The sequence below is a fragment of the Aricia agestis genome, chromosome 12, assembly GCF_905147365.1.
Source record: "Aricia agestis chromosome 12, ilAriAges1.1, whole genome shotgun sequence".
Classification (NCBI taxonomy): Eukaryota; Metazoa; Arthropoda; class Insecta; order Lepidoptera; family Lycaenidae; genus Aricia; species Aricia agestis.
The window spans coordinates 10,262,186-10,289,613 of NC_056417.1; the positions used below are offsets into that span (position 1 = coordinate 10,262,186).

Sequence of the window (27,428 nt, forward strand, 5' to 3'; positions counted from 1 at the left end):
GAGATGTATCGTAATATACAGAAATATATTGAGATGTATTTAGATGTATCAAAATGTAAATATATATTTTCATATAGCTCGGTATCTTAAGATACGAAGATGTAAAAATATACATTATAGCTGCTGTGTGTGGTCTCCTGACGATTTCTATAGAAAGATGTATTGAGATGTATCGAGATGTATCGTGCTATAATATACATCTTTACATTACCTACTCTGTGTGTGACAAGCTTTACTCACAAAGAGAAATAAATTATTTTAAATACCAAACAAAATATCTTTAGTTTATGGAGATCAGTTAACCTTTTTTGTTGATTTCGAATTTTGAAAAGAGAGTTTTGAAAGATTTAGTTTGACAGACTTATGTCGATAAGTGTGTAAAAATGGGATTGTAAGTTTTGATTTTTATTTATTTTTATTATTTTTTGTGTATATTTTTATGTAACTTCAATATGTGTTAAATATTTCAGGTTCACTTCAACTTTGTAAGTACAAAATTTATTTCTTTTCACCATAATCTCGTGAGTAACTTTTTGTTCCCTTATTTTTGTAGTAAGTATGTACCTACCATCAAAAAAAGATATTTTTTGCGTCGATTTATATTTATGCATTTTTTATGATTAATCTATATCTATACTAATCTATACTTAATATTATGAGGCGGAAGAGTTTGTTAGTTTTTTAGTTAATTTGTTTGTTTGTTTGTTTGTTTGTTTGAACGCGCTAATCTCAGAAACTACTGGTCCGATTTGAAAAATTATTTCAGTGTTAGATAGCCCATTTATCGAGAAAGGTTATAGGCTATATTTTATCACGCTAATACTAATAGTAGCGAAGAAATAGAGGAAAGTGTGGAAAAAACGGGGGAAAATTATTTGAAAGGACTTGTTTGAACGCTCTAATCTCAGGAACTACTGGTTCAATTTGAAAAAATATTTCAGTGTTAGATAGCCTATTTATCGAGGAAGGCTATAGGTTATATTTTGTTGCGCTAAGGCTAATAGAAGAGAAGAAATAAAGGAAAGTGTGGAAAAAACTGGAGAAATTATTTGAAATGGCTTATTTGAACGCGCTAATCTCAGGAACTACTGCTCTGATTTGAAACTCTGTTAGTTTTTTAGTTTGTTTGTTTGTTTGTTTGTTTGTTTGAACGTGCTAATCTCAGAAACTACTGGTCCGATTTGAAAAATTCTTTCAGTGTAAGATAGCCCATTTATCGAAAAAGGCTATAAGCTACATTTTATCACGCTAAGATTAATGAGAGCGAAAAAATAGCGAAAAATGTGGAAAAAATTGGGGAAATTATTTGAAAGGGCTTATTTGAACGCGTTAATCTCAGGAACTACTAGTCCGATTTGAAAATTTCTTTCAGTGTTAGATAGCCCATTTATCGAGAAAGGCTATAGGCTATATTTTATCATGTTAAAACTAATAGAAGCTAAGAAATAGAGGAAAATGTGGAAAAAAACGGGGCAAATTATTTGAAAGGGCTTATCTCACGAATTACTGGAGGAATTTTTCTGTTATTTAGACTACGTGAAGGATCATAGGCTATTTTTTGTGGACTAATTTGTCTGCAAAATATCTAATTTACGCGGGCGAAGCTGCGCGGAACGTTATATTTCGCGTGGTCACGACATCACGCGTAAGCTACTTGATCCATTTTGCTGAAATTTGGTATAAAGATACTTTGAGTCCCGAAAAAAAAACATAGGATACATTTTGTCCCGGAAAAATTAAACTATTCAATTTATTTTGATGAAATTTGGTATGGCAATATTTTCAGTCTCGGGAAAGGACAAGGGATACTTTTTATCCCGGAAAATATACGGTTCCCGCACAATAAACTTTCATGATTCTCGCCTAAACTATTTAATATATTTTGATTAAATTTGGCATGGAGATTGGAGATACTAATTTGAATCTGGGACAAGGAATGTTTTTTGTCCCAGAAAAATGTGCGATTCCCACACAATATACTTTTCTGATTTGAGCGTAAACGACTCAATAGTACGGGAACAACTATAAAGTCCACGCGGACGAAGTCGCGGGCAACAGCTAGTTGTATTATGTTATTTATTTCATTGTTAACTTTATTTTAACGTTAAAATATTTCAGTCACAAATGATCCAATATATATTTTTGTAAATTTTTAGTTCCAAATCTTCGGATCAGCGCACACCTATAAAAGGACCGTTGCCTAAAATATTGAACGTCTTCAAAGTTCACCATCGAGCGATACTCGGATGCCTATTTCCACTAGTACTGATACCATGGCAACCAAAGAAAGGACGGGTAAGTGCTGTTGTATCATAATTCAGAAGTCTTGACACCAAACAAAAAGCATCATACGGCATTTAGGTTCATGATGGGGCCGATCGACTCCGTACAGACCAATTGCAAGCAGATTTGTAAGTGCGAAGTAAACTCGGCCTGCATCAGGCCAAATTCAAACGGATTCCTGTATATTTAAGGGCCTGCAGATACATATGACATCCTGTAATATCTCTATACATACGTTTATTCCAAACCCAACATGACGCGAATCGGTTAATTAAATCTGTATGGTATTTCGTGATTAACATTGCAGTTTAAATCGTAGCACTATTTGATAAATCTTTAAATTTTGAAGCAGCAACCATAAATTTAAATCACATTGTATTTCAGACGGACATTACGGCGCGGTGCCTGTGGATTTGGATGTTCTTCTCGTTCCTGTTCCAGCCGGTGAACATCCCCGTGACGGCTCTCATCCCCATCTTCCTGCTGCCCATGACCGGCACCGTTGACACTGGCACCGTCTGCAAGTGCTATTTCAATGTAAGTGTTGCAAGCGTAAGGCTGCGTTTCTACTGAAGCGGAGCGGAGTGACCAATCACCATGCTCGAAATCTTCGCTGTCATTCCGCTGGAATAGCACGATTGGTTAATTCGGGCACCGCTAAGCTCCGCTACGCTCCACTTCAGTGGAAACGCAGCCTAAAGCTCTGTTTTTTCTCAACGAGCGGTGCCGTCGTGTTGCGGCCGTGATGCAGCGCTGAATGACGTCACTAGAACGTTGTCTATGTGGGTGGTATGGCGCGGTTTCCTAGAGAACGGTGTCAATTACCGTTCTCTAGGAAACCGTGGGAGAGCCAAGTTTCGGCACGAATGGGTCGGCTCGACCGTAGAAATACCACGTTCTCATAGAAAACCGGCGTGAAACAGCGCTAGCGCTGTGTTTCGCCGAGTGAGTGAGTTTACCGGAGGCCCAATCCCCTACCCTATTCCCTTCCCATCCCTACCCTCCCCTATTCCCTTTCCTTCCCTACCCTATTACCTCTTAAAAGGCCGGCAACGCACCTGCAGCTCCTCTGATGCTGCGAGTGTCATGGGCGACGGAAGTTGCTTTCCATCAAGTGACCCGTTTGCTCGTCTGCCCCCTTATTTCATTAAAAAAAACCGCACCATGTTGCACAACGTTCTTGTGACGTATTTCCCCACTGTATTGCGGCCGCTACATGACGGCGCCGCTTTTGGAGGAAACCAGAGCTTAAGGCTTATTTTATAGTGAGTGTGGCAAAGCGCGCCACCCCGGCAAGTGCGCCATATAGCTATAATTCCATACTTTGGAAATCTCCAATCAGCTGTATGCGTCCAACCGAGTCAACACCACTAAATCACAAAAAACCACTCAGTCGCGCGGACGCATAATAAGAATCAAGCAATGAACGATTCAAAACTGGGCATGTCAAAGAAGTCGCTTAGACGTGCCCAGTCTTTTACTGCTAAGATTGTAATGATGCCTCTTAAGCTGAAATGCGAAAAGCCATTTATGCTCTTTTGGGCATACCAAAGAAATATACCAAGTGTCGTTCGTATGTAACTCGAAAAACATAATATTCCCTTGTGCATAATATGCATAATGCTTTGCAAAATCAAAAGAAGCGACGCGAAAAGCCGTTTCGCTCTTTGCAATAATAATAATACATAATAATCATTCGTTTGTCGTGAAGGAACCGTAGTTCGTATTCTTTACCACGATGAATTAATGTCATTTTTCAGAAGTAACGGAAAGTAAGCTCAATTACATGTTTCCGTATTATAATATATTCCGACATTTGGATGTCGACATTACCGCTTCAGCGTTACGAAGCAACAGACCGACATACAAACATACTGTCACATTTATATCTAACGTGGATTTCGTTCCATTTTCAGGACAACATAGCTCTGTTCGTGCTGGGCAACATGTTGCTGCTGATGATCAACAGCTGCGGTCTCGACAAGCGCCTCATCATGAAACTCCTCTGCTCCGGAGACAACTGTCAGTTTGCCGGCAAAAGGTTAGTATTTCACAACTAAACTTTCTTTAGTATTATACTATAGACGTAAGTTACACGTTCAGTTAGTTACCAAGCTTTTTTTTAAATTAAATAAGGGGGCAAATGGGTCACCTGATGGTAAGCAACTCCGTCGCCCATGGACACTCGCAACATCAGAAGAGCTGCAGGTGCGTTGCCGGCCTTTTAAGAGAGAATACGCTCTTTTCTTGAAGGTTTGCAGGTCGTATAGGTCCGGAAATACTGCTGGTGACAGTTCGTTCCAGAGTTTTACAGTGCGCGGCAGAAAGTTACCCGAAAAACGCACTGTGAAAGACTGTCACTCATCAAGGTGATATTATCTATCTATATTATCTATCAAGGTGCTGTTGAGGCTGACCTGCGTGGCCTTCAAGTCAGTAACTGGCAGGAGGTAGCGCAGGACAGGGCTCAATGGCGGAAGCTCATTTCGGAGGCCAAAATCCACTTTGGGTCGCTGAGCCAGCGGAGTTAGTTAGTTAGCTATTTGTAAATGCGGCATTAAAGTGAGTCTACTTTCTGGGCTTTCCGATATTATATTATCTTCTCTCGCTATCTTATTATTATTATGATTTCAGGATAATTTTCAAAGCCTGCACTGCTGCGTATTTCCTGTCGATGTTCTCCAACAGACTAATCGTGTCTTCCACCATTATTAATTACTTGACGCCGATTTATCTCAATTTGCAGGTAATCTTTCAAACCTTTTATAATTTATAATAATAGATACTAGCAACAATAACAACAGCTTTTCTGTATATAAAATATCTAATGGATCCAGTAATGCAGTATGTTTTAAGATTAATGAAGAAAAAAAGGCATAAATAAATCTATTTTTTATACATTGAATGATATAAAATTTTATATTGAATGTTACATTTTTCAGGCTAATAACAAGGGTTCGGAGCCAAACTACGATGAAATGCGTTACATCATAAATAACGCTGTGCAAGTTGCTTCAGCAATTGGTAGGTAAAATTATATTATAAACTAGATGATGTCCGCAACCTACATTGGTTTATCGTGCGGGACTCAAAGTATCTTCATACCAAATTTTAACAAACATGGTTCAGCGGTTTGGACGTGAAGAGGTAACAGACAGACATACACACTTTAGCATTTATAAGTATATTATATGATGTGTCCAAAAAAAATCCAGATTATCATTTTTCTGGGCTGCACTAACACTTTCTATTTCATTTCCTGTATAAAAAATTTCTCTTTCAAGGTTTGTCTGTGAAGCTACTTTTTTTACTTACAGTATATGTTTGTTCTTTCAGGTAGTACTGCTTTCATAAATTCTGCAGTCACCCCTTTGGCTATGCGAGCAATATACGCGACGTATGCTATTTTTATTGATATAATTATTGATACAAGAATAATATTATAAAAGTAACAATACAATGTTTTTCAGACACCCTGGGAAAAACTTTGAGTATCCAGATATTTTTAACTTCTTCCAATACTCTTTGTTCGCATTTCCTACCACGCTTATAATGTTTATCTTGACTTTTTCCTTTCACATGGTGCTACTGAATTTGTAAGTTTAAAACATAATAATATTAAAATACTTATTTTATTTAAATGATTTTATTTTAAATTGATTGTGATCATTATGTAATCCGCACCATTACTTAAGAATCTGTACCATAATATAACTATTTATATTTTGGTCAAGTAATAAAAAGTATTAATTATTTTAATTATTTTATAAATGTATAATAATATTAAAGTATTGCAATATCTTAATTAATATATATGTAAATTAGTATTTTTAAATTATATCCAGTGTGATTTTTTATGTAATTTGTATTTAAATTAGGTATTTATAAATTAGGTATTTATTTATGTACATATTTTATAGTATCTCGCTCTAAATATTTGCTTATGACTTTTTTTTATGTAATAAGGGGGCAAACGAGCAAACGGGTCACCTGATGGAAAGCAACTTCCGTCGCCCATGGACACTCGCAGCATCAGAAGAGCTGCATGTGCGTTGCCGGCCTTTTAAGAGGGAATAGAGTAATAGGGGAGGGTAGGGAAGGGAAGGGATAGGGGATTTTAGGAAAGGGAATAGGGTAGGGGATTGGGCCTCCGGTAAACTCACTCACTCGGCGAAACACAGCGCAAGCGCTGTTTCACGCCGGTTTTCTGTGAGAACGTGGTATTTATCCGGTCGAGCCGGCCCATTCGTGCCGAAGCATGGCTCTCCCACGTCTGACTTTAGCTATATTTAGATTGCTCTTCATTTATTTATTTTTTTCCATCCTTTCGCACTATTGGCACCTACACAATTTTGTTTCTGGACACCTAAAGGTTGACTGGTAGAGAATGCCATCTGGCATTAAGTCCGCCTATGTACCAACATTGTGCAGAAAGCATAAATAAATAAATAAAAAGAAAAAATATATTCAGGCAGGTTTGAGGCCTCTATCATGTAACATTTTCTTAATTATCTAAATTAATAAATAATTATTCAATTGAAAATATTTTCAGTGTTGTTGGAAAACCAATGAGTGCTGGCAACATGACTGAAGTTAGAAACAAGTTGCGACAAAAACAGTCGGAATTGCCGAAGCAAAGTTGTCACGAATTGGTAAATTTAATTTAATTTTTATAATATACGTAGACAGTTTTATGAGCCGAGACTAGACTTAGGGCCTGTTTCACCACTTTCTGATAAAGTGCCTAATAGGCTATTCACAACTTTTTTGACAGATTCTCCATACTTGATCTGCCTACCTAGCATACGCCAACGAGATATCTCACTCTCGAGATAATTAAATTTTGACATTATGAGAGAGTACTCGTCTCATAATGTCAAAATCTCGACATTATCGCAACAAAACTCTATAAAAATGTTTTATTTCGATGATAGATCTACGTGAGAAAAAATGTTTGTCACGCTAGGGTAAATAGAGATCGAGAAAGCATGTAGAGTGAGATATCTCGTTGGCGTATGCTAGGTAGGCAGGTCAAGTTAATTGGTGGATAGCCTTATCAGGAAGTGGTGAAACAGGCCCTTAAAAGAGCAAAAAATTATTTAGCACTAGCACAAAATAATTTGTTCATTTCGCGGACGCCATACATTTTTACGGGATAAAAAGTGTCCTATGTTCTTTCCTGGGACTGAAAGTATCCCAATACCCTTCAGCGCAATCGGTTCCGCGGTTTGGGTGTGAAAAGGCAAGAGACGGACAGACACACTTTCGCATTATTATTAGTATGGATTATTTTATATCCCTATTTTATTTTTTTATTACATCATGAGTATCGTATCGGGGATTACTTTACACAAAATATTCGACATTTAAAACTTGCAGGCTCTTAATCTATACATCTATACATATAAATAAAATTGGAGTGTCTGTAATATTGAAAGAACCGTTTTTTACTAAATGCATATGAATGTATATAGGGTACAGACGCCAAAACAACATTTTTTACAATTTTTGTCTGTATGTCTGTCTGTCTGTCTGTTTGTTCCGGCTAATCTCTGAAATGGCAGGAGTGATTTTGACGGGACTTTTTTAGGCACATAGCTGATGTAGTAAGGAATAACTTAGGCTACCTTTTAACCGACTTCCGAAAAGGAGGAGGATATATTTCACTTTTTTATAAAAGGGGGATTTTTTATAAAGGAACCCTAAAAGGGGGATTTTTTTTCTCTTTTTTATTATATTTGTTATCACATTTTGCTGACGCGGACGAAGTCGCGGGCAACAGCTAGTTTATTAATAGAAATACTATTGTAATACTCTCGTTACAATCTCTTTTTAGCTGTGCCTGTTCTCCTATATACTGTTCCTCATAATGGCATCTACACGCTGGTGCCCAATCGTTTTCAACAATGGTTGGGCTAATTTTTATACTCTGACTGACAAAGTTCCAGGGTGAGCTTTCGCTTTTAGTATTACATTTATTTTATGTTTTAGTTTTTTTTGTTTTTTTTTTGTTGTGACTGCTAGTTTTATTATGACCCACCGCGACGTTTGGGCGAGGCCTTCATAATATAAAGCAGTGGCTCGCGGTCGCCTTGATCCGAATGCTACCTTTACTCTTTCATTTAATAAATATGTTTAAGTTTTTTCTTATTGTGACTGCTAGTTTTATTATTTTTATTTATTTTATTTTCTAGAATCAAAGACGCAACAGTTGCAGCTATATTCGTTATTGTTTTGAGTGCTCTGCCTCGAACTTGTAACACATTGCGTTTTATTTTAGCAGAGAGTAAGTGACCAAATATCTTTTTACAGTTTTTAAATTGCTTCTTTTTAACACCATTTCTAGAAAGCTATTGGTTGTTACAGAAAGGTCAGAACTTGGCTCTGTGAAGCCTGAATCTTCGATATTATGGTGGAGGTATACTGACAAAAAAATTAATTATGCTTATGGCATTTTGATTGGTAAGATACTTTTAAATCTTGTTTGGCATGTTTATTAAAAAAAAATGTACTATGTATTTTTAATAATTATTATAGCATATTATAGCATTTTAATATTAAAATTATTGCAACTGTGATTGCAACTATTTTAAAGTAAGTAATTAACTTTTTTGTGTGGCTTGTATTTTATAATTATTTAGATACTTACATCTATTTTTTCAGGGTCTGGAATTGCCTTGAACACGGCTGTACGAATGACAGGATTGAACAAGGCAGTATCAGAAAGTTACATGACATTTGTTACCACTCCGAACTGGATTATTTCCCTGCTGTTGATATGTCTTATTGCTGTCGTCTTTAGTTGCACAATGTCTGGTGTTGCTGCTTGTGTTATATTTATGCCTGCAGTGTTAAATATGGTAAACAATCATTTCTATTTACTGAAGAAAATCATATTACTTATTGTCTTTAGCATTCACGGACAAAACATTGATTATGAAAAATTAATAATTATAATACCTCTTAATATTCGTTTTTCAAAATCACTATTTTGTATGTACACTAATTGTGTTAAAAACTATAAGGTTACTAAGATCCGAAGTAACATTTTTTTTCAAAGAAAAGGAGATCTTTATTAGAAGGTCCTATATTATATTATTTATTTTAACCACTTTTTGTTTTTTTAGATAACTGATCCAGGCCCCGCTGCACGAGTAACAACTGAGGAGCTACAGAAGAAATTGTATTTAGCGGCTTTGGCAGTAGGCATGGGTACATCGTATGGATTCACGACACCTTTCATGTTCACTCCAGCGTTCTTTTGTAATAAAGAAGGAAAAGTTCCTACTAAAAAAATGGTAAGGACTTGGTCTGTTAGAGTATATATTTTTATTATTTTAGTATAGACTACATCCTCAACTTCCTTTTTTACTCCTTCGCATTCCTCACCACATTTATAATGTTTCTTCTAGCCCTTTTTAGAATGTTTGCGACACTTTGATTTTTTTTTCAGATTTTATATTCAATCGTGCCTGCAATTATTTGCGTGCTGGTGCTTTGGATCGCTATATACGCTTATGCTCCTGTGATTTTCGATCCATCCGGTAGTGGTATACCTGCGTACGCCACAGGTTCCGCTCCTGCCCCTAAGCCTTCAGCTGAACCTGCCCCGGAACCAGGTCCAGCCCCAGCACCGGAACCAGCACCAGAACCAGAACCAGCTCCAGAACCAGCTCCCGAACCTGAGGCGTAATTATTTGACCACCTAGTGGCATTGGGAACGACTATATCTAACTTCTTTTCTTTTATGTGTGTTAGTGGCTTATTTCACTAGGATGTGATGGCGTTGTGGCCGTGTATCCATGCAATTGTCATCTTATTTACTTTTAGATGTTTCGTCGCCAAAACATTTCAATGCAAAATGTTTAGATACTCTAGCAGGCGATGACCATTGTCTTCTAGTGAGTTAGGGCACACATAATATTTTGAATGGGAACAATTTAGATGATTAATATCAATGACCTGCATTACAATTTCTCTCAATATTTAAGATAATGATTATCTTTTAGAGTTGTTGATACTTTCTTAAGGCGTTATTTTAATTTTTACCTAGTTATATTTTTGATATGAAATAAATTATGATATATTTTAAATTATATTTTTTGTTTTAATTATAGTAATAACTAATTATTATATTAGTAACAATTCAAAATGTAGGTAGTAAATGTATTTTGCTGTATCGAATATGTTGTCGTGGGATGGATGCAGAAAAAGCAGGTGATTGTGAAATAATATTTTAAAATATCACCCGCCGAAGCAATTCATAAGGACTTATTTCACTTTACTAAATTTAGACGTCCTAATTACACAATATACATAACGACCAGTAGTTCGACTGCAAAGAGACGGACAGGTTTCAATATTAGTCAAATTCGTCGGGTTTCACTAGGATTATAAATGGAATGTGCCTCGCGCTGGCTGATATAATTTATTTTTAAATATTTAAAATAAAGATTTCAAAATTGGATTCTGACAATTTTAATCGCATGTGCCAAAACACAAACAACAATACGACCAAAGAGGAACACGTCCAGCGAATATGTCATAGTTTTAAATTCGTAGGTAACAAGTTAACAACCTAGCGACGATTTTCGTCATAATACGTCAAATTTAAAAATTTCAACATCAGTTCTAAGTCGGCATACTCTATCATTCTGTCTACTCTGCTAATTACTTACGATCATAAAAAGAAAACCAAATTGTAAGCTTTTTCCGATAATTAGTAAGCTAATTATAGGATCCTAAGTTTCTAAATGCTTCAGTTCAATACTAAATATAGTTACTGAATCAATTTAGACATTTTTGTATTTTATATTTAGGTGAAGCAATCTATGGTACCGTATATTGTTATGATCATAAAATTATAGAAAAGTTTTATTTCAGATGTAATTTATTAAGAACTAACAATACACACATAAATAATGTCAAATTCAAACAACACATACTAAAAGCAAGAAATTTGTATTTAAAATGTAGAAAAGTTTTAAAATATCTTGGTCTCAAAGGCCATCGACCCATTGTGGTAGCAAGTGAATGTCTGGCCAAACCACTGGCGCCCAGAAGTATACCATGATCCAAATTATAATGATAGCGAATACTGTTGGTAACGCTCCTGCTACAATCTGTAAGAAAACAAAATAGTATTTTTAAACTATACACATGTGCATATTTCTTTAAAATAATATTAAAAGTGGGTTATTTTTATATTCTTAAGAAGAAAATAAGCGTCGTTGATATTATCAGCGGCGTAATGCTGATCCAATTTTAATTAAATTTGTTACGTTGAATCAGTCAGGTTAAAGAACATTGTACAATTTTCAATCACCTGTATCACAAAGTATAATTTACCATTTTAGAGGTTGGAATTTTAGCTGCACTCTGCACCACCAGATTGCCAGGAGTACCAACAGGAATCATAAAACAAAAGGACGCAGCGATCCCAGCGGCCAAGTCGTACCAGAGCGGGTTCCTGTTGATCTCCTTAGCCTGAAATATTATAATTATAAAATTTCATATTTTGTTTTTCTCTATATATAAGTATGTACTATTTTTATTCAAATTTAATGCAGTTCGTCTCGTTCTCTTTCTAGTTGTTTAAGTTCGTTTTTGCGGAATTAAAATTTAATTTAAATAAATAAATAAATAAAACTTTATTTCAGACTAATTTTGTCCATAGATTTGTTAGTGACAGTTAGTAACAATTAGCTTAGATAAGTATGTTAGTAGGGTTAGTAGTATCAAATCAGTATATTTTTTTTTACGAAATCAAGCCTATTCCTATCTCCATCCAGTGTTTTTGAATAGGACATGGGGAATGTATTAAATTTTTTTTCATAAGAATACCATTTTGTATTTTAATAGGAAACATACTACAAGAAACAACGAACGAAGCTACGATACGAAGCTCTAATATTGCATTACAAACCTCAATATTATTTAGTAAAAAAATTGTGCAGGTCATACGTAGTATACCGACTACCTACAATTATTTTGAATAAAATGGAAGGAACAAGCGTCGTGCGTTCATTACCAGCTGCATAGCAATAGGCGCCACCACGTTGCACACAGCTACATTGGAGGCGAAATTGGTAACAAACACCACAACAATTATAATCATCAACAGAATTATAACATTTGGCAAGTTTTTCAACCCTTGAAGAACTTCGCCAATTTTCTCATTCAATCCAGTCTTCCTGGCTGCATCGGATAATGCGAAACCACCGCCTGCAAGAAATAATTAATTATTAAAATTCAAAAAAGAAAGGTTTTATTCAGAATGGAGGAAAATAGTAACGACGGTACATTATATTAAATTAAATAGAAACATAGGCCGTCTTCGTTGGCGTATTTTTGGACAAACCTTTTATTGCGCATGTCCAAAAGATGTCATGGCAACGCCATAACAAGTTGCTGGTCAAGTCGCAAAAAACGTATTAATTGTTTATACATGATTAAAATAATAAAAACTAAACATAAAAACATTTTTTTTATTTTTTTTAATGAAATAAGGGGGCAAACGAGCAAACGGGTCACCTGATGGAAAGCAACTTCCGTCGCCCATGGACATTCGCAGCATCAGAAGAGCTGCAGGTGCGTTGCCGGCCTTTTAAGAGGGAATAGGGTAATAGGGGAGGGTAGGGATGGAAAGGGAAGGGAAGGGAAATGGGGGAGGGTAGGGAAGGGAATAGGGTAGGGGATTGGGCCTCCGGTAAACTCACTCACTCGGCGAAACACAGCGCAAGCTGTTTCAAGCCGGTTTCTCTGTGAGAACGTGGTATTTCTCCGGTCGAGCCGGCCCATTCGTGCCGAAGCATGACTCTCCCACGTATGCCTAAATAAACATAAGCCTAAATTGTCTAAAATAATTTATTTAACACCATTATAGTGTTTGATTATTTTAGAATGGAAAATATCAAATATGGTTATGAGTTATGACTTATGGATCACTTGGAAAATTTAGTGGAGGAAGTTATCTAGACCTATTAATACCATCATTCATAGTGATTATATTCTCTTTGCCATCATTTAAATGGTTAAATGTCAAGTCGTAAACAGTTGTCGTTGCCATGGCATGACATGATTTGGACATGCGCAATAACTAGGTTTTGCAGCGAATGCGCTAAAAATTACGCCGACGAAAACGGCCAGAATAATTTTGGTAACAAAAAATAACGATTTCTAAATTATAATGATGGAATAATTGTTCGATGGAAGAGACGTCTATGTTCTAATTTTTTATTTCTGTGTACAGCCTCAGCTTATAAAACATATGATTTATGAGTCTCACCAAGTAGGAAACAAAAGCTGTAGGGTAGCTGGGTGATCACTATCCTCCAGTCTAGAACAGATCTGATCCTTTCTTTAGGAAGGTCTTCCTTATCTGAAATCATATTGTTGTAGATGTTGATACATATTATACCTGATTTCAATGTGTTTTTTTATTATACTTTAAATAAATTTACATAAAAAACCTTACATTTGGCTGTACAGTTCTTGAAAAAATCAAGATTTGATGGCAAAAGGAACATCAAAAACGATACAAACATAGCAAGTGCTGAATCTCTTACGCTGGAAGATGAAAAAGATGATAATTATAATTTTAATAGCATGCCTCATATTAAAAAGTTCAAAATAATATCATGAGGAAAAACTGAAGGATCCGTATAAGCAATAATTATACGGATAGTAGAATCTAAAAATATTGCACCCACAATTTGTTATCTTTGATTCCATAGTATTCCAGAATGGCATCACCCCAGCCTTTAAAAATTTGCGGTGAACGACAGAAGAATGCCAATATGCCACCTCCGAATAATATAATCACCATCTACAAAAAAATGATTACGTGGTTACCCTGAACAGTAATCAGTGTCTACAAAGTATTTTGCATTTAGTTTAAAATAAATTAACCGATTCAGTGCGGTGTCATTTTTGGCAATTTCACGCGCCTGGCTGCGAACAAACATTTCGTATCTCCTCTGAGGCGCCTACCGCCAGAAACTTTGATATCACTTCTCGGGCGCCACCCGCCAGGGATTGTAATTTATCGCTGTTTCGTCTGTTTTTTATTGTTTTTCTTTTAGTAGCGACCCAAAAGCGAACGTGAACGGAATTATAGTTCATTTCAAGTATTTAAAAGTTATTATTTACGTGTACAAACAGAAATGGAAGGTAAGTAACTTATTTTTATCAGGTGTTGTAAACCTTTGGCTATATTGATCAATTTATTTTCGTCTTATTGTAGAACGGGATAATAAAAACTAAGAAAGAGTAACTGCGTCAAAAAAATTGTTCCGCGAGCTACAAAAAGAAACCAGAATATATGCATACTTTATGCAAAAAGAGACCCGAATACATGCATAATTTTGTGTAATTATACAAGTGACAATAATTATTGTAAACGGATTATTTTCGTAAATTTGAACGTTAGTGTTTGTTTCATACCCGTGCGAAGCAGGGGCGGGCTGCTAGTTAGTTATAAGAATAAATTATGTTGATGTGAGATTTTGCTGGTGTTGGCGTTATATATTTATAAAATGGTTAGGACTCCTGAAGTGTAAGTTTTTATGCAATATCCTAAAACTAACACTGTACACGTAAAATACGTGACAAATAAAGTCACTTTCATTGAGGGGAAACCTCTGAAAAATGTAATTTCATCATAGTTCTATAGGTAAACATTTTATCTCCTCTCGGGCATCACCTGCCATACAGAAAAGCTAACCATTATGCCTATCGGTGACATCCGCACGGAAACGGTTAAAAGCGCAATAATAATTGAGCCGTATCGATTCACTGATCTAGCTAATTAGCTTTTAGTAATTACGAACCCTTCATGAGTAATTTTGGCTCAATTTGTATACGCTCAAACGTTTGGCCGCTACGCCACTAGATCACAAGCAATTATTGTGCATTTACGCGGACGCAATTAAATCAAGCCTTAGGGGATATACTGTGGTTTTGACACGGAATCTATACTAATATTATAAATGCGAAAGTATCTCTGCCTATCTGTCTGTCTGTCTCGCTTTCACGCCAAAACTATTGAACCGATTGTAATGAAATTTTGTACATAGATAGTCTAAAGCCTGAGAAAGGACATAGGCTACTTTTTAACTCGAAAAAGGGGGTGAAATTAATGCGTGAATTTGTTCAAATTAAGTTAGTTCCAAAAATTCATAATAGATAGCGCCGTGCGTCTCCAACATCGCACAAGCGCTAAGTCAGACGTGTTTCTATAAGAGGTGGTAAGGTAAGGTTCAAAGACCTTTTCACGATTTTTTTGAAGTAAGTATTAAGAAAAGTTGATGTTTGACTTCGACTCCACTCTCCAGTTTTTAACCCCCTACGCGAAAAGAGGGGCGTTTTAAGTGTGACGTGTCTGTCTGTCTATAAAGTGTAAACATTGAAAATTGACGACCTCTGTGGCTCAGTGGTGAGCGCGTTGGTAGCTCAAGCCGGGGGTCGCGGGTTCGAATCCCGCCGACGGAACAAAAAGTTTTCAATGTTCCCGGGTCTGGATGTGTATTAAATATGTGTATGATATAATAAAAATCTTAAATATATGTATAGTATAAAAGTATTAAATATATTTCCGTTGTCTGGTACCTGTAACACAAGTCCTTTAGGTACTTAGCACGGGGCCAGACTGACGTGGTGTGAAGCGTCCATAGATTGAAGTAAGCGAACCGCGGAAGCACCTCTGTCGTGCAAATTTTGCAATTTGCAGTAATGTAGCCTACATGGTTCAACGGGAACTACCTACTATATAAGTTACTCTATGACGGAAACTACCGCGCGCTATAAGCTGAAGTCCACGCGGACGGAGTCGCGGGCAACAGCTAGTATTATAATATTTCAATGTATTTAATCACTCGTGTTGAATATAAAAATGTATCGAATATTCTATTTAAAATGGTTTCAAGAAGTGCACATCAATGCATGCTTTTATTAATGTTATACTCGGGCCAGTCAATTTTCCTATCCCTGGTTCAATTATGAAAGTAGCTGGGGTGCAATGTATGTTACCGTTCTATAGAATGATATTTTACAATATTATAGCTTACTATTTCCCAATATGTTAACATCCCTAAGCGCTTCCAATCTGCATCAACTTGCTTTTTCAATGCGCGCTTAGCGTCAGGAGTTATCTTCGTTTCCTTTGCAGCTTTGCTGCCAGGTCTGGGAATGTTAAAAAGTTAATCAAGCGTTGCTTATTGCGTCAATTGTAACACATCAATGTCTATATTATTATTTTCTTAAACGGGCATTATGAGAAGAGTTCATGGGTCGAAATGAGCGGATTCTGATTCCTTCTGCGACTTATAAGACCATTGCGTATAGAATGCACAGACAAATAAAATACCTCTAAGTTTTATCTCTTAACCCTATCTAAAGTTTAGCTGTTTCTAGTTTTCCTTCATTATTATTTTCCACACCATCTAACCTTCTTAACAGTTCTTAACTGGCAGTTTAAAAGTTCATAGGTCTTGTGTTTGAAAAAATAGCTACCTCAATAATCCAAGATACACAACAGCCATGCTCAGGAACGTTGAAACTGCTAGCGCAATCATCATCGGTACAGCGAACCCCGAGTAAAGTGGAAAAGACAAATACTCTGGAGCACTCGGATATTGACTGAAAATAATATATTTTTGCGTCAGCTCGGTATAAAGCCGCGTTTCCACTGACGCTGAACGGAGCGGAGCTTAGAGGTGCCGAATTGACCAATCACCATGCTCGAAATCTTCGCTCCGCTTTGCTGTCATTCCGCTGGAATAACGCGATTGGTCGATTCGGGCACCGCTAAGCTCCGCTCCGCTTCAGTGGAAACGCAGCCTAAAGTAGAAGAGTATTTATTTGTTGAAAATTCGTTATACCTACGCATTACGCAACACGCAAACAAAACTTACGTCATGAAAAGTCCTTTGAATACCAAGTTAGTTCCCGTCCCAATAAGAGTTCCAATTCCACCTGAAACAGTAAGTTCAGATTTATTACTTTCCAATAATTGACTCTATAGTTTGTGCGTTCTAAGATGATATGAGTGACAGTTTTCATGTTCCTTGCTACGGGTTTTTTTTACAAGAAAACAAAAAAAATTAAAATGTTATAAATTATATTCCATCTACAAGAACAAATGTTGTTATAATTGTAAATGAATAAAAATGAAAAGATGCTAAATGCTTACTTATTAATAAAAATTATAAATATCAACTGTGAAATAGGAGTATAAAATTATTGTTACAAAAACATTTGAAAAAGTCATATGCATGAAACGGAACTTATGTCAATAGAGATTGACTCTGTTGAATGGAAATCAAATCGATAAAAAAGGGCGGCCATCTTAAATCGCCGGCACCACTGAAATGTCAGTACGAAATCGATAATTTCGATTGCAATTCCTTTACGAAGTGATTCGATATTTTTAAACTATCGGTTAATTTTTGTTATGTTCGGGCCACACTAACGAGAAACACCGTTAATTATCGCGTTAATTCTAAAACATGTTATAGCATTATCGCCTTTACATGCCACTAATTAAAGGCGATAATGCTATAACATGTTTTAGAATTAACGAGATAATTAACGGCGTTTCTCGTTAGTGTGGCCCGAACATTAGGTAACTTCCCTACTATTGTCAATTATAATGTGTCACGCATATTATCATAAAACGCATAAACTCTAATCATCTATATTGTTTATCAAATATAGTTACCATTTTTTTTCTCTACTTGGAAAGTGAAAATTATCAGTGTTCCATAAAAAATATATTTACCTACAGTCGCCGAGTAAGTTATTGTACAGAAGTAGCAAACTGTTATATCCGTAGCAACATCTTCCCCTTCGCTATTCTTTTTGTACACATTCAATAAATTTTGCTGAAAAGAAATCCAAATACATGTTCGAGAATTTACGTATTCATTGAATTTCAATCAAATCATCTCAGAAAGTTAAAATTATTTATCGATTTTTTGTATGTAATTTTTCTTAGAAAAGAGTCTATCAGACTTACGCTTTCAAATACTCTCAGAACAGCAAAGCAGAGAGGAACCATCATGGTCGTAGCGGCTGTATTAGTTATCCACATTGAGATAAAGGTAGTCACAATACACAATGACAGTAACAATCTGAAACAAAAATGTAGAAGGAATGTGAAAAAATATAACATGAAAAAATGAGGTGCACTCCAGAAGTGAAAACTAACAAGTTTTGACCTCGTAGAAAAAAGAGGGGGATAGTCAATGATATTCTACATAGACAGATCTGTTACGTTCATACTATTTTCCGGTTTAAATCTCTTCCGAACCACATTGACAAATTTGACAAATAAGTATAACAAAAGATACGAAATGCCATTTACATAAGAGACAGACTAAATAAAAGACGACCCAATTGGGTAGTAAAATATCTGCTTTGAGTTTTTTATATAATATATCATTGGGGATAGTACTTCTTTTCCTACGCCGCGTCGGCAATCGATGGTGGATCCATCTTGCGAATTTTTGATCACGTAACGAATCCTGGCGTGGATTTTACATTTTTTGTCGGAGTTCAAAACTATACTGTATGTGATTAAGAGGATACCACAGCAGCTAGAGAAATGAAAAAAAAGTACGTGTAATATCTATAGCTGTCTCCCTTACCTCAAGCCTATACCGCAGAACGCGATAGAGACAACTGCAGAAAATCCAGAAAATCAACGATTCGTTGTCCCCTGATTCCTTCTCCAAAACTTAACCGATTTAAGTACTTTTTTCATTAAAGATTAAAAAAAGGCTTGAGCTGTGTTCCTATGTTTTGCTTTTTTTGTATAATCTATCCAAATCTGTTTTCTGGACGTTTGAACACAGTGGAAAATCTGGCCATTTTTTTGGGTTTTTGAACGTTCATATCTTATTTAATAATTAAATTATGAAAAAAAGGAAAACATAGGGACATTGTATTAGTGGCCGTAGATATTCAGGAAAAAAATTATAACTCTACTAGCATTATCCAGGGAGGAAACAGGGGACAGCGTTTGTATGGGAAAAATGGCGGTGTGGAATCCTCTTAATATCCTTTCCCGGGACTCGATGTATACTCATGTCCATTTTAGGGATTAAAATGTGAAGACGGAACACACAGACTTCCGCATTAATAATATTAGTTTGGATATTATTTGCATGATGCCAGCCACTTGTATATCCTGTGAGGCTGTGAGGCATGTGATTAATATAATAATTAAACAGGCTAATAATTATAGAGAACAAAGCTAAATCAAATTACAATTACCCACATAACATTATTGTTTATTAACAACTAGCTGTCCCGGCTAATGTTGTTTTGCCATAAAATGATTTTCCCTGTTTTCCTGCCTTTCTCTTGAAGTTTTTTCTGATTCTTTTTTCTATAGACCTCACAGAGCCCGAGACCTTTCCAACGAATGCAAAACCATGGAAATCGGTTCGTGAGTTCTGGAGTTATAGCGTCAGGAAGGAAAACCCGACTTATTTTTATATATAAGATACCGCAATTGTTTGTTATTTAAATTAATTTACCGTTTGCATGAGTACGATTAATATAAACCACTTCTAAAAAGGAGGGGTCATGTAAATTATAAATTCGAGCATAAAAATATGCTCAACTGTCAAATTTCCAACTTTTTTATTTTGGTTCCCTTTTCACAGACAAATAATTATGACTAGATGACGCGCGCAACCACACACGCGGAATCGGAAAGCGTACATTTTTCCGACATGATAAGTATCATAATTCATAATTATAATTTGTTCTGGGATTCAACATTTTCAAACAAAAATACAGATAACAGACATACACACTTTCGCATTTTTAATAATATGGATAACTAAACAAATTGGTATCGCCACATAATATTGTCTACCGCGTTCGATGACTTCGAGTAAATACGTATGCGGGGCTAAAATGGTCACGTTTAGCAATTCCTCTCAATCAATTCAGCAAATGAATTGTCAAAACTGTCCAAATGACAAAATAATGTAAAATCAATACAAGAATACAGAAATGAATTGCAAGCAGAGTTGCATTTTGCGATTTTAGAAAAATGAATCATATTATGATTTATATCATGATTCTTCAAAGCGACCATTTTAGCCCCGCAGCTATCCCAGTGTCTCCACTCCTTTCCCACTTTACGTGTTTCGTATTTATAAATTTTAATATTTAACGGGTATTTTATGACTCCTCATTTCCTCATGCCATTCCAAAATACTATTAATAATACACCCAATATTATGGTTATAAATAATATATATATCTTTAAACGAGCAATTCTTGTATCTTCTTATATATAAAAATGGATTTTCAAATGTGTTGGTCGCGCTAAAACTCGAAAACGGCTGAACGGATTTGGCTGATTTTAGTCTTAAAATATTCGTAGAAGCCCAGGGAAGGTTTTAAAGTGACACGAAGTTCACCGGGACAGCTAGTATATATATATAATTGGAATCTCGGAATCGCCTCCAACAATTTTCATGAAATTTAGTATATAGGGGTTTTCGGGGGCGATAAATCGATCTAGCTAGGAATCATTTTTAGAAAATGTAATTTTATTCGTGTTTTATCGAATACCGAGCAAAGCTCGGTCAAACAGCTAGTAATATAAATATGGCTAAAAAAAATATTGCATCATATTTTACGTCTTTATAGTGATCACTAAAAAGTTTAACTTTGTCGATCTTTAATTTTTTTGGACTATGAACATTGAACATGTCTAGCTAGATAAACTAAAGCTATTAGGAATAATAATGGTGAATAGATATCGGTTGTATATTGCTAAAATTTTATAGATGTCTTCAACTACCACATTTTGTCTTCTGTCTAAATAACTTGCAAACTTCATCTTAGTCCTTTTTATGGGTAAAACGCTTAGGAATCTTAATGGGGACAAACTTATTTCACTCGAGCGCCGACCGACTGGCGTCTAGACCAGACTTAACTGTACATTAACCGTATTTATTAGTGCATAAATAGTAGTAAATGAATACGTTGAGTGAGGAATGCTCCAGAAGCGTCTAAGACTAATGATGCGATAAACAAATGAATAGAGGTCCCTTTCATTCGTTTTCAAGTTTTAAATGGGCATTGGCTTCTATCTGCGTGTATAAAGTTATATGGAATTTCCTGTGGAGTGTGGATATTAGACGTCATCATAATTATATGGGAAATTTATTTAGGGTGAAACCACTCCAATTTCACGTTTTAGATTTCATAGAACTTACATTTCATAAAAACGAATAGATACAAATATTATTTTTGCTAACTTGTAAGAAACAAGATTTTAAGGAAATACCTTATTAGCGGCATTTTTTTTTTTTGGGTTGCGTAAAAAAATATTTGATTCGCGTCAGGACACGTGACCGGTGGAAAAATTTGTCAAATAGAAGACAATGCTGGAGGAAAAATAGACCATGCGGCGTAGGAGAGTAAGTTATATCGCTCTATTCCTACTGCGCGGCAAAATGCTTGGTTCTACTTCTTCGTTTTCACTTGAGCCGGTACTCCTGAAGTTGTTTTTTTTTAATTAAATCTTATGCTTAGACAAATATTGAATACCTACCTGACATGTGAGTATCCGATGAGTCGTATCATGCCGTACGCGAGTCGCAGATGCAGGCCGCTTTGCTCCACCGAGTACGCGAGGATCAGACTCCCAATGAACATGAATAGGGTATCCTGTATATTGATGGGTTAAAAATTATGCTATCCAGTATCCTTGTCATCCATGCTAATATTATAAATCCATACTAACATTTTAATTGTTAGTACGAATTTATAATATTATTTAGTACCTATTGGATTTACAATAGTCTGTCTGTTACCTCTTAACGTTCTAAGCACTAACCCGATTTCGATGAAACTTTGTATGGAGATGCTTTGAGTCCTGGGAATGAACATAGGACACTTTTTACCCCAGAAAAATGTAAAGTCCCCCAGTCCCCGCACGATGAATGATTTTTGGGTCAACGGTGTTACGGGATGATATCTATTATTATAAGAACCGGTAGGCTTACGTTTGAATATTAATATATTCAAACTTAAGCCTACTGTTCTTATGAATACTTAACTAATTATGGTGACACCATGTTCATAATTGAACATGGTGTCACCATAATTATTATCATCGTCATCAGCATTCACTACAAATTTTCTTATTACCATCCAAAAAATATTATGTTAACTTCAAATTACTTTTCGTTTACTTTTATGGTAATGTCAAATGTAGACGCCGAAATTCCTAGCAACTAAGGTTTACTAAATTGTGAGAACAAGGAAAGGCTGTTAGACTACCTTGTCATTCTTAATTGATTCGCTGTAGGCAACTCATTTTAGGGATAACAAGTGCACAAAAATCTTAACGTCGATAATAGATAATTTATATGTGTGTATCATTCTACATCTAGTATCTTTTTTATAATTTAGCTGTTTTATGATTAACTAGATGACGCCCGCAACTCCGTTGCGTCGAAAGTCCCGCGCGGGAACCGTACATTTTTCTGGGACGAAAACTATCCTATGTCCTTTCCCGGGACTCAAAGTATCTCCATGCCGAATTTCAGCAAAATCGGTTTAGCGGTTTGGGCGTGAAGAGGTAACAGACAGACGGACAGACAGACAGACAGACACACTTTCGCATTTATAATATTAATATGGATTTTATAATATTGTATTCACGAGCAATGATATATAATATACACGAGCAATGAGCGAAAAATTTCTGACTAAGCCGTCGGAACTTTTTCGGGGTTCTACATTGGAGAATAGAAACTTACAATGAGCAATTTTCATAATTCTGATAATATAGTTGATTATTGATTATATCTGAGTAAATATTCAATATTACGTTACGTTATACAAACAATTACAATACGCGTAACGTTACAATCCGCTTCTTATAAAGCAGTCACTCACATTCATATAAGACCTGCAAACTTCACCAGTCTCCAGAACTCCCGTCATGGGGAATATGACGAGGGGCAGGAATGACGTCACGGGCAGCGGTATACACTCCGTCACCCAGTACACCGCCATCACGCACAGGCAGTACGCTGTCCATTGGTAGTTCTGTTAGAAAATATTTTACACAACGATAATTTTACGTGAAATGTTATTACTTACTGGGGAACTAGCTCCTGAAGATTGAATAATCTTCATTCTATCCTATCTATAATCTTGATGGTTATATTACTACCGTAGACTAACTATTTTTAATCTTATTTCTTAGTAATGATATCAAAAAAATTATATTACCGATTCTGTCTCCAACTGTACTATAATAATGGATAGAATATGATGCAAATGTGAATTCTGTTATATATTTTAATGATGTGAAAAATAATCTTGATATTATTATAAATATTGAAATATATTTTTATATATTCAAGGAAACTTTTATAATGATGTGGTAAAGGTACCTTTGGCGGGAACGGTGACAGAACGAAGATGAAAATCAGAGGAGTGAGGAAGATGACCAGACCCTTCCAGTGGACAGCCGTATACAGCTTCACCTTCGCCAGAGCCGACATAGGCTCCTCATCGGCCTTGGGACTGCGTTGAATTAGACATTAGACAAGATAATAGCAAATTACAGTGCTCCCAAAGTGATAATGCGCATAGAAATTTTCGTAATTTTCCGCCAACGGTCGTATTTCCCGAGCGTCGGAAGACGTCGCTGCAAGCGCTGTTTTACTCTTAACTTTAAGAAAAACAGCGCTTTGCAGCGACGTAGAGGCGCCTGACGTTGCTTGGACGTTACCGGTAACGCCGCGATGGCTTCCCGATTCCCGATGAGTTATAGCACTTGACGGACCGGTTATATGATATTTACTTCTATTTCCTTTGAACAAGGTGCAAAATGCAAGTTTCATAGATTCGGGTGTTTTCGTGATTACAACAATTAGCGAAGATTTCCATTCCATTTGCATTATTAATTTGGGAGTACTGATAATAGTTGAGTAAGAACGGGATGAAACGTGACAATTTGTGATGAAAAAAATCAACTCAAAAAACGCAAGAAGAAGCTATTATAACATGATTTGCAGATGTGGAATTTCAACCACTTGCTGTGGCCAAAACCTTTAGAGCTATAGCCTATATTTTACCGGGACACCATGGCAGAACCAGAAAAATGTATAAAGATAGAGCCCAACTAATCATCAATCACAACACATTTTGTTTTTATAGCGGTTACGCCAACAAAGTGTCCTAATAAAAAAGTCCTTACGGTAAAATCTAATGCACTTTGTTTCTGCATATTATTTGTTCTTACATTTCCATCTACTGCATATTCTGTTTCTCCGTATTTATAAATGCAAATTCTTCAACCACAATTTAATCATACAAAGTAGACCTTACGTCAGTTTATTGGACATCAGCCATTGCATTGAGATGAGACGATCGATGGTACAAGGTCGTACTTCGACTACGAGATGGCTTAACTCGTTAACAAGTACTTGACTTTTTCCAATAGATAACTCAGTTATTAGTGACGTAATAACTGGACAAGTATCATAGTAAAGAAATTCAATACGAACCATATTCAAGCCCTCTACTTGTCCTCCTTCGAAACTTAATTATTTCGAGCTTCAAGCTACCATAGTGCCTTATCACACTGGCGATTAGCGAGCGACGCAACTGCGCAGCGCACGTCGCGACAGCGCAGCGCGGCGTCGTCGCGGCGTGGCGTGGACGCCATTTTGTACACTTGTCTACACAGATTATTAATATATATAGTAGACTCGTCTAGGCAGTGACGTAGAATCCATTTTGCTGCTGAGTGTCCAAAACTCCGAAGGCAAGCTGCGTGCACGCCGCGCAATCGCGGCGTCATCGCGGCGTGTGCGCTGCGCAGTTGCGTCGCTTTCAAATCGCTCGTTAATCGCCAGTGTGATAAGGCCCTAAGATACAGCGTCTGTGTGTGTGTGTGTGTCTAAATCGAGAGGTCTAGTATGAAAATGGTCTACTGTATATCACTTATATTGTAATAACTAACAGCCAAACTAACAGCGCAAGTTTAGTTCAATTATTTGTGCTTACCTATAAATTTATTTTATCCCTGATCGTAGAAATAACACCAAACGGAAAATGTAGAATATACCTACTCCTATGAAGCCTTATTGCAAAATGGTTGAACATAATAATATTGTTATTGTATTTTATTGTTTATGTTTCATTGCAGGGAAAACGTTTGAGAGACTTAAAAATAAGTTTACTTACGGCATCACAACGCTTTTGTATTGTTATGTAACTGAAAAACAACGCAGCAAAAAACTTCCTCGCGAAAACTAATTGACAGTTAGACAAGAACGTGAAACTAGAATAAGAATTTATTTTTAAAAAGTTTTCTGCCAGTGCGTGTAGAAGAAAGAGTTTGAATCAATAATTAAGCTTTGTCCACACTGTGCCTTATTCTGTTCGTCAAGGGTATGCGTTATTTATAGCGCAGTCAACAGCGAACGTGAGGCATGCCCGCGACGCATGCCCTCTGACCGTATCCAAAACTTCAAAAATGACAATATTGGCGTTGCGTTCCTTGACGCACTCAATTATTGAATGCGCCAATATGAAAGTTGATGACGAACATTTAAGATGAAAGTACACAGTGTGGACATAGCTATCGACTAGCACACTGCACAGCATAAAGTTAATATACCGTATATTAACTTAAGCTGCACAGTCATTATAGGAGATTCAAATTATTTACGAGTATAGTTATTACTAGCTTTTGCCCGCGGCTTCGCTCGCGTGGAATTCGAAAATCGTGTACAATACGAATATTCTTGCAAATCTCCTTTAGAAACATGATGTTTTTCCAAGACCAAAAGTAGCCTATGATACTCTCTATCCTTTCAACTAAGTCGATGCCAAAAATCAAGTCAATTGGTTGCTTTGTTAGTTGTTTCGAAGAAAAGACAAACAAACAAACAAACAAATACACTTTCGCATTTATAATATTAGTATGGATAGCTGTTTCCCGTAGGCGTTACCATAGTATAATAACGGAAATGGATAATTCTCTCCTTTTTATGGTCCCTTACTCAAATGGTAAAAAACGGAACCCGATTACAAAGATATAATATCATTCTGTCCGTCTGTCCATATCCAGGCAAAGCCTCCCTCATATTAATCAAATGACACTCGAAATCTGTGTTTCACATGTTTCACTATTAATTAATAACTTAGTTTGTTTCTAAGGAATAAGAATTAACTCAACACTAACGACGCAACATGTTTTTGCTTGGCAACATTACCAGGAGGGGGGGGGGGGGGTATGGGGGGGCTACGCCCCCATATGTACCGGCCGGAGGCAAAGCCTCCCGCATGTTAATCAAACGACACTCAAAATCTGTATGTAAAGTTTTGGTTAGATTAATTTCACTTTTAATAAATAACTTTGTTTGATCCTAAAGGAGAATTAAAACTCAACACTAACGACGCAACACGTTTTTGCTTGGCAACATTACCAGGAGGTGGGGGTTTGGGGGGGGGGGGGGGGGGGGCAGCCCCCCCAAGTATGGGCAGGGGCAAAGCCTCCCGCATATTAATCAAACGACACGCAAAATCTGCATGTTTAGTTTTGGTCAGAATAATTTCACTTTTAACGAATAACTTACTTTGATTCTAAAGAAGGAGTAAAGGGGAAAAATTTTATACACCAGATATTAAATTGGAAAATACAGTTTATAATATGATGTAAGTTTATTCAAGAAAAAAGTTTGATACAAAATCTTCCCCCTCTTTGGTCCCCTTTGAGGGTTTGGGGGGGGGGGGGGGGGGGTATTTTATACACCAGATATGAAGTTGGAATAAGACAAATATATTTGCGAAAACCATATTCAAATCGGATCAGTAGTTTTCATGTTAAAAAAAAGTTTGATACAATATCTGACCCCCTCTTCGGCCCCCTTAAAGGGGTGGGGGAAAAATTTTGTACACCAGATATTAAATTGGAAAATACAGTTAATAAATGCAGTTAGTCCATTGAAGAAAATAGTTTGATACAAAATTTGACCCCCTCTTTGGTCCCCTTAGAGGGGTGAGGGGGGAAAAATTTATACACCAGATGTTAAGTTGGAAAAAGATAAATATATCTGCGAAAACCGTATTCAAATCGGATCAGTACTTTT

At 36.2% G+C, this 27,428-nt stretch overlaps 2 protein-coding genes across 3 annotated transcripts; one reads left to right on the forward strand and one right to left on the reverse strand.

Moving 5' to 3' along the window:
* The first annotated feature begins 373 nt into the window (after positions 1-373).
* On the forward strand, positions 374-10,341 carry LOC121732627 (protein I'm not dead yet-like). Its single transcript, XM_042122577.1, has 16 exons — positions 374-391; positions 471-485; positions 2,157-2,295; positions 2,668-2,820; positions 4,200-4,324; positions 4,918-5,029; positions 5,226-5,307; positions 5,620-5,680; positions 5,754-5,879; positions 6,836-6,935; positions 8,120-8,232; positions 8,478-8,569; positions 8,650-8,745; positions 8,947-9,143; positions 9,411-9,581; positions 9,737-10,341. Exons 1-16 carry the CDS (start codon positions 384-386, stop codon positions 9,974-9,976), a joined length of 1,830 nt encoding a protein of 609 aa, XP_041978511.1. The 5' UTR covers positions 374-383; the 3' UTR covers positions 9,977-10,341.
* Positions 10,342-11,187: 846 nt separating this feature from the next.
* On the reverse strand, positions 11,188-25,579 carry LOC121732434 (protein I'm not dead yet-like). 2 transcript variants are annotated; one of them, XM_042122309.1, is made up of 15 exons: positions 25,519-25,579; positions 23,718-23,850; positions 23,215-23,367; positions 21,863-21,978; positions 18,299-18,413; positions 18,062-18,164; positions 17,196-17,256; positions 16,795-16,920; positions 16,350-16,464; positions 13,995-14,110; positions 13,760-13,851; positions 13,571-13,663; positions 12,314-12,507; positions 11,632-11,769; positions 11,188-11,405 (listed from the first exon to the last, which is right to left on the reverse strand). In XM_042122309.1, the coding sequence occupies exons 1-15, from the start codon at positions 25,521-25,523 to the stop codon at positions 11,283-11,285; spliced, it is 1,683 nt and encodes a 560-aa protein (XP_041978243.1). In that variant the 5' UTR covers positions 25,524-25,579; the 3' UTR covers positions 11,188-11,282. The 2 variants fall into 2 exon arrangements, with proteins under 2 accessions (XP_041978243.1, XP_041978244.1); XM_042122310.1 differs by lacking the exons at positions 23,718-23,850; positions 25,519-25,579 and having other exon boundaries at positions 23,228-23,280.
* Positions 25,580-27,428: the final 1,849 nt, after the last annotated feature.